The sequence below is a fragment of the Neophocaena asiaeorientalis genome, unplaced genomic scaffold (genome assembly GCF_003031525.2).
Source record: "Neophocaena asiaeorientalis asiaeorientalis breed wild unplaced genomic scaffold, Neophocaena_asiaeorientalis_V1.1 scaffold478, whole genome shotgun sequence".
NCBI classification, from domain to species: domain Eukaryota; kingdom Metazoa; phylum Chordata; class Mammalia; order Artiodactyla; family Phocoenidae; genus Neophocaena; species Neophocaena asiaeorientalis.
In genome coordinates this window covers 963,857-971,308 of record NW_020173200.1, presented here as the reverse complement: position 1 = coordinate 971,308, position 7,452 = coordinate 963,857, and the positions used below count along the sequence as shown (strand labels likewise).

Sequence of the window (7,452 nt, the reverse complement as noted above, 5' to 3'; positions counted from 1 at the left end):
CCAGGCAGGTGGGAGACGAGGCCAGATGGTGAGTGGGCCCAGTTTAGACTTGCGGGTTGGTACTGGGGAGGCACGGAAGGGTGAGGGGCACTGTTGGAGCAGCACTGCAGTGTTCCTCTGGCTTGGTGGGCATGGAGAGCCTGCAGGATGCGGGGCAGGGAGGAAGCTCTGGCCTCGCGGGGGAGAGAGGATGGGACAGGGAGGGAGGCAGTGATGATAGAGAGATGGGAGGGGCCCAGAGAGACGCAGGAGGCATTGCAAAGGCCCCTAGCCAGACTTGCTGTGGTGGGGAGGACCGGAAGGAGCCAGAGCTCCGAGGGGTGTGGCCTGGGAGGCTGGGAGGTTACAGGACGATTGAGCACAACTGGGCAGACAGGAGGAGCAGCTGGTCTGGGGGAATCCACCATGGCCTTGGCCCTGGGAGCTGAGTTCAGAGGGCATGGCCCCTTTGTACCTGGCTTTTCTCCTCTCTGGCTGCCCGGGACAGAGGCCGGGGAGGAAGCCACCCTGTGGAAAGCCCTTCTCCCAGGAATTCCCAGTCTGTCTCTTGGCCTTTAGTAGAGCACTGAAGGCCCCTGGGGGAATGCAGTGGCTGCAGGACATCCTCCCTTGAGTGTCATTGGCTGGCTGCAGCTGGGGCCTGGAGTCACAGGGAGGCGGTAACATGATGGTTCAGAGTATAGACTCTGGCCCAGACCTCCTGGGAAGAAGCCTGCTTTGCCACTTTGCTGAACCTGTGACCTTGGACTCATTAGTTCTCAGGGTTCAGCTTTCATGATCCCTGTACCTGGGTCTCCTCATTCGTAAAGGTAATATGAATAGTACCTGCTTCACTGAACTGTTGTGAGGACTCGGTGAGTTAATACCTACAAAGAGTTTAAAACAGTACCTAGGGTATAGCAAATGCTCAAAAGATGCTGGTATTATTAATATTCCTTAGGGCCACCAGGATGGAGAGAGGGAAGGAAGGCCTTCCATATGGAGCTGGCCAGGCAGTCCCGGGGAGCCCCAGAAGGAGGGTAAAGGTGAACTCAGGCAGGCCCGGGGGCAGAATCAGCCCGGAAGGGGCACCACGTGGTCCCTCCCTCCACCCCTTCCACCGCAGTCCCACCTACGGGAGGGAAGCCCCCGTCCTTTCCCCAGCCCCACCAGGAGCATGGAAGCTCTGGCTCTGCAGCTGGGCCAGGACTTGAGCTCAGCTCGGGAGGGGTCATATGGATCTGGGTGCTCTGTGGCTCCCCAGCCCTGTGATCATGGGCGACTCATTTCCACCCAGAGCCTCACTCCTTTGATATGAAATAGAGCAACTCCTCAGGAGAAGGAAACCATGAAAATGCCTGACACAGGAGTCCAACCCACCCAGCTTCCTAGGCAGCTCTGCCTATGGCTCCTGGGGATGAACAAATGGACGTCTGACTCTGTGTGTAGGTGGGGAATCTTTATTCAGCAGCAGGGCTGCCTCAGGGGCCAAACTCTCCTCCAACCGTGGGTCCAACTGCTTTGTGCCAGATCCAGCTGCTTGGGCCCTGCAGGGCGGGGTGGGGGGCGGGGATGACCGTGGTGGCGGGGACCCCCAGAGCCTGGATGAGGGTGGGTGCTGTGAAGGCAGTGGGCTGTGGGGGGGGGGCATGGTGTCCAGGGTGGGCTCAGGGCACCCAGGCCATCTTAGCTGCAGCCAGTACAGGCAACATTCACGCACAGCTCGCAGTCATCAGCAGCGATGGTCCCTGGGCAGAGGAGAAAACTGGTCAGCTGAACCTGAACCTGAAACATCTCCAAGGAGCCACTGACCAGGCAGCCAGAGAAGGCCTGCTTCCGAGAGGGTTTGAGGCAGGGGCCTGGCATCCTTCTCATAGATTAAGAGCAAGAAAGTTTAGAAGAAGCGTGAGCAGCTTGGGCTCAAGTCCCAGGTTCTGTCCTCCTAGCAGTGCCTGGGCAAGTCACTTAAACTCTGTGCCTGAGTTTTCCTGCCTGCTCGACTGTGTCAGCCTGACAGAGGGGTTGTGAGGAGAGCTTGCAGGCAAAGAGATTGACCCAGGGCCTGGCACTTAGTAGGTGCTCAATAAATACTAGCTACTACAGATTATCATACTAAGTGAAGTAAGTCAGAGAAAGACAAATATCCTATGCTATCACTCATGTGGAATCTAAGTTTTAAAAGTTACAAATAAACTTATTCACGAAACAGAAACAGACTTAACGGATGTCGAAAACAAACTTGCGGTTACCAAATGGGAAGGATGGAGGGGTGGGGGATAAATCAGGAGCTTGGGATGAACATACACACACTACTATATATAAGATAGATAACCAACAAGGACCTACTGTATAGCACAGGGAACTCTACTCAATATTCTGTGGTGACCTATATGAGAAAAGAATCTAAAAAAGAATGAATAGATGTGTATGTATAACTGAATCACTTGGCTGTACACCTGAAACTAACACAATATTGTAAATCGATGATACTCCAATAAAATCAAAAGAAAGAAAGAAAAAATACTAGCCAGTTGCTGCATTCTCCTGGCCAGCTGTTTCATCCCTCACATTTCAGCTTAGATGTCACCCCGTCTTGGAAACATTTCAGATCCCGTTATGTAACAGGGAAGAGCCAAATCTGACTACATGTTGGATCTATTGTTTCTTTTACTTTATCCTTTTCTTTCCGCTGCTTTTGTTCACTAAAAGGATACCATCTACACATAATGGCCTGCCTTGGGGAACCCTGCCCCTTCGCCTGAATGTTAAACCAAACTGCTATTGTTCAGGGAAGCATCCTGACCCTGTCCAGCCTGTGGATGGCTGCAAGAAAGAAGAAATTAACACATCCCCTCCCAGAGGCTGGCCATTCCAAGGGACATTTGCAAAACTTATGGCCTTTTTACTTTACTTCCTCATCTCCTCCCCCTCTCTGTTCTATAAAAGAAACTGGCATCCAAACCCCGATAAGATGGTTTTCTGGAGACCTTAGTCTGCCATCATCTCGGTCTGCTGGCTTTCCAAATAAAGTTGTATTCCATGCCTCAACACCTCGTCTCTGATTTATTGGCCTGTCGTGCAGTTGGACTCAGTAACACTTATGCCACTGTGGACGTGAGCCATCTCTCTCCCGTGTCCCCACTGTGCGTCACCCATCATCCCACTGCATTGCAATCATTTTTATGGGTCTGTTTCCTGTGTCCCTTTCCCCCCAATCTGTGTAGTCTTGGAGGTAGGCTGATCACCCCGTCCAGGCTGCCAGGGACTGAAGACGTTCAGTGCCCCAACCAGGGAGGCCAGGGGCTTGAGTTTCTTGAATCTCCCTGTTCTCAGCCACTGGGTGTTTAACAGAAACCGCACGAGGTAGAGGAGCTAGGGTGTGGGGAGGAGAGAGAACGAGGGGCAGGAGGCTTGCCAGGGGTGGGGGACTCACTCAAGGCCTGGAAAATGCTGTCCGCTTCCCCAGAGGCACAGATGGGCTGGAGGTCCAGTGGCAGGGCCGGGTAGTGGCACATGGAGTGCTGGGACCTCTGGGTTTTCAGGCCAGGGCTGGGCATCCATTGCCCCTCCAGGTCACTCAGCTTCTTCACCGATTCCAGCTGGACCTGGAAGCCTTGGTACTGGAGGAAGAGAGAGAGGAGACGGGAGGGCATCAAAACCTGGGCAGGAAGGGGGTGGGGCACTGCCGGGAGACCAGGGTTCCCTGGGCCCCGTAGAGCTTCCGTGTTCTCACGGAGTGGGAACGTCAAGGTCACACTCGGAAGACTGCCTGCGTGGAAGGTGGGGCCTGGCACTTCACACCCCTGTGTCACAGGCTAACTGAGAGATGAGGTCCAGCAGGGCCGTGGAGCACGTTGGTTCAAGGTGTGGGCTTTGAAGGCCAGGGGACTTCGCTTCAAATCCCAGCTCTTCCCGACTGGCTGACCATCTCTTCCCCACTCTGAGCCTCATCTGACAAATGGAGGTAATCAAACTCCACTGCTCTCTGGTGCCTGGTACCCAGGGCACCCTCGATAACTGCCTGATTGCCCTTGAACTGACATGGCAAAATGATAGCAATGCCTAGTCTAGCCAGCTGGGCTCCAAAGCCAAGGCTGCAGGGGGAAGCTGACACCGCTCCCCAGGATTCCCTTATTCCTTTCCAAGGAGGCCCCGCCCAGAGTCAGGAATGTGCCACCCAGGAGCCCAGCGGGCAACCTGCCACACCCACAGGCAGGCCCTGTTTCCAGAAGACTCAGTCTCACAGCTGCCCTGGAAGGAGACCCAGATTCCCTGCTGTCTTCTCTCTGGGCCTTTGCATACGCTGTGCCCTCTGTCTGGAGCAGTCGGTGACCTCTGCACCTGGCTACCTCCTGCTCATCCTGCAATGTCAGCTCGAGTCACCAGCCAGGGCAACTTTTTCTGGTGACCCCCCGCCCTCCTCCCCATACATGGGTGAATACAGAGAGTTGTGGGAGCATCAAAGAAGTCTCCCTGCCCTCTGGGCTCTTCAAGGGCAGGGATCACGTCTTGTTCCACATCTGAACTCTGACTGAGGGGGCATTTGAGGAGAACGATGCTGAACGATAATTTATTATCGTATCGTATAAATAACATAATTTATTGCTATTGTCATCACCATCATGGCCACCATTGGCATCCAGCTGCTCCCCCCAACCAGCTGTGTCCCTGGGCTGTGATTGGATGTTGGGCTGAGCCCTGGGTCCTCAGCTCTCCTCAGCGAATTGCCCAGCATTCCCTCTCCATCCCAGCCCCTCACCATGGGGACCTTCAGGACAAACCTGGATGTAGACTGACTGTGCGCCCTGCAGCAGTACCAGGAAGACCACAGCAACCCCACACAGCAGCAGCCCTGACAGTGCCCTGGTAGCCATCTCGTTCCCTCTGTGTCTCGCCACCGTCCACCAGGCTCCCACCTGCTTCCTCAGCTGACAGCTCTTTATAGGCCAGGTTCCAGCTCCCCGGTCACTCATTAACTGGCCAGCCAGGGTGGGGCTGAACAGCTGGCTGGCATCCTGACAAGCCCAGAGCCCATTCCCGGGAAAGGGGTTGGGGATGATAGAGGTAAGGAGGCCCAGAGCACACCCGAGCATGACGCAGCGTTAAGCCCCTGCCTTGTGCCCAAGACAGCGAGTGAGTGGGATGAGAGGGAGGCCATTTCACAGACAGGGAAAGTGAGGCTCCAGAGGTAAAGTGTCCTGTCCCGGGTGACAGAGCTAGTCGATAGCAGAGCAGCTCCTCAGGCATCCGACCCAGCTCAGCCGAGGGTTCTTTCTCAGGTCAAAAGGTGCAGACGGACAGGTTGGTCCAGGGCAAGGTGGGCAGATACAAGGCTGACCTCAGAGTTCTCCGTGCCCTCAGACCCATGTCTCTCCCACTCCCCTCTCCCCAGTTCTACTTAAGGACCATCCTGATCAGTCCCTGCCCAGGCCCTCAACCTGCCTCTGCCTGCCATTTCCCATGGTGATGGGTACACTCAGGCCAGGTATTGTCCATCTCACCTGCCGATGCCTTTCAGAAGCCAATAGCCTACCCCAGTATGGAGGAAAGAGCACCTGCCTTGAAGACAGATTGACCTGGGTTCGAATCCTGATCCTGCCGCAGCCGCGTGACCTTGGCAAGTCACATCGACTCTGACTGAGCCTTAGTTTTCTCTTCCATCAAATGGGCATAACGATAGAATCCACCACAAGAGGTTGCTGTGAGAGTGATGGGGCTGGGCCCACCTGAGCGCGTCCTCATCTGTGGGTAACTCGTGCTGTCACAGGTCCCTTAATTTCACAGTTGCCATTCGGGGCAGTGCATGACCTACGACCTCCGTGATTGAAGGTTGGGTCAGGGAGAAGTGGGCAAAGTCTGCAAGGGCGTCATCACCACTGCCAGCAGCTGTCAACAGCGTCCATCCCAGGGCTCTGCTCTGCCAGGCCTGGCGTGCGGTAGGTGCCCCGTGCATAACATTGAATTGAAGCCCAGATAGCCCATCTGTCTATTTCAGGACCACTCTCCAACCTGTGGCTAAAATCTGATGTCACTGTATTCCCTGAGGCTGAACCCCCTTGCACGAGCCTAATCCCGTCTCGTGATTCTGCTGCTGCTTTCCACCTGCCTGAAATGCTCACCTCCTTCTTTCTTTTCTTGGGGGTGAAATGAAAAAAGCTTGAGTGAACTTTGGTATTTCCTTTGTCTTGCTTTGAATATGGACTTTGACCTTTACTCTTATGAGTATGAAGAATTTAATAGACTTTCTTACATGATTTCATATCTGTAAACTGAAATAACTGTCAGTAACAATAACTCTCTTTTGTCTAATGTACAGGTGCCATGCTGTTCTATGGGCCTAATCTCATTCAATCTGATGGGACAGTGTAAAAATTGTCGATGAAATTCATTTTACAGGCCCAACAAGTTCAAGCACTGTGTGAGCAGCAGGTTTTCTCTCTGGAATTCTTGCCTCTGCTCAACTTATGGTAGAAGGAACACAGGCCTTGGATGTAAGGAGATCTGGGTTCAAACCCAGACTCCAGCACTTCTCACCTGTGTGACCTTGCGTGGCTTCTCCAAGCCTCCACTTCTTCATCAGTAAGTGGAGGAAATAATGGACAACCTCACAGTGGCTATTGTGAGGAAAAACTGGACAGTCCCATCCCAAAGGAGCCTGTGACTCTTCCTTTCCCCAGCACGTGCCTGGCCTGTGGGGGCCATGTCGTGAGTGGTGGTTTCCCTGCCTCTCCTTCCCCATGCAGCCCTCCCTGACAGGCCCCATCTCTGAACCTGCAGCTGGGACACTTCTGATCTTCGAATCCCCAGTCCTTGCTCTCTCCACCAAGCAAGCTCAGCCCCACTGGACAGACACCAAGAGGCAAGGAACAAGCCTGTAGGTTTGGAGGTCCCAGTAGCCATGGTCTTCCCTTCTCTGTCTTTCAGCTCTGCCAGCCAGGGCCCATCATGTGTCACTCTTTTCCTGGGAACAAGATGTGACTTCCCTGTCTGCCTAATCTGACTCAGATTCATATCTCAATGCTGCTCTTTCTAATCTCTTCACCAATGACCCACCATCCATTACGCCACAGAGGCACAGACACATTCAGTGTGTGTTGACGTTTCTCAGGGTGCTGGCTTCTTGAGGGACATGGGAAGTGACTGTCATGCCAGCCTCGACTCTGGTCTCTGTGTGGAAACCTCGAACGCGGAGGAGAGTGGGTGGCAGTTTGCCTCTGTGTGTATTTGGGCCGCTCCTCTCTCCGCACTGGACTCCCTGCCCAGTGCCCACCGCCACGGTACCTCCTTGCCCCCAAACTGACCATTTCCCAGCAGCATTTGTCACACCTGACCACTCCATCTTTCTTGGAATAAAACACCTTCTCCACTTGGCTTCTGGGACACACGCTCTTCAGATTTTCTGCCAATTTCATTGGCCCATCTTCTCAGTTTCCTTTGTTGTTTTTTTCTTCTCTTCTTGACCTCTAGAGCTTA

At 53.9% G+C, this 7,452-nt stretch overlaps 1 protein-coding gene across 1 annotated transcript; it reads right to left on the bottom strand.

The window, feature by feature from the left end:
• Window positions 1–1,606: 1,606 nt before the first annotated feature.
• On the bottom strand, window positions 1,607–4,873 carry GUCA2B (guanylate cyclase activator 2B). Its single transcript, XM_024744790.1, has 3 exons — window positions 4,761–4,873; window positions 3,413–3,599; window positions 1,607–1,727 (listed from the first exon to the last, which is right to left on the bottom strand). The coding sequence occupies exons 1-3, from the start codon at window positions 4,851–4,853 to the stop codon at window positions 1,666–1,668; spliced, it is 342 nt and encodes a 113-aa protein (XP_024600558.1). The 5' UTR covers window positions 4,854–4,873; the 3' UTR covers window positions 1,607–1,665.
• Window positions 4,874–7,452: the final 2,579 nt, after the last annotated feature.

What these genes read in the sequence shown, in the direction of transcription:
- GUCA2B (XM_024744790.1), bottom strand. Translation starts at nt 4,853, where the DNA reads ATGGCTACCAGGGCACTGTCAGGGCTGCTGCTGTGTGGGGTTGCTGTG. An exon ending in CACAGTCAGTCTACATCCAG is followed by an intron (nt 3,600 to 4,760) that starts GTTTGTCCTGAA and finishes CTCTTCCTCCAG; the next exon opens with TACCAAGGCTTCCAGGTCCA. An exon ending in CAGCATTTTCCAGGCCTTGA is followed by an intron (nt 1,728 to 3,412) that starts GTGAGTCCCCCA and finishes TCCTCTGCCCAG; the next exon opens with GGACCATCGCTGCTGATGAC.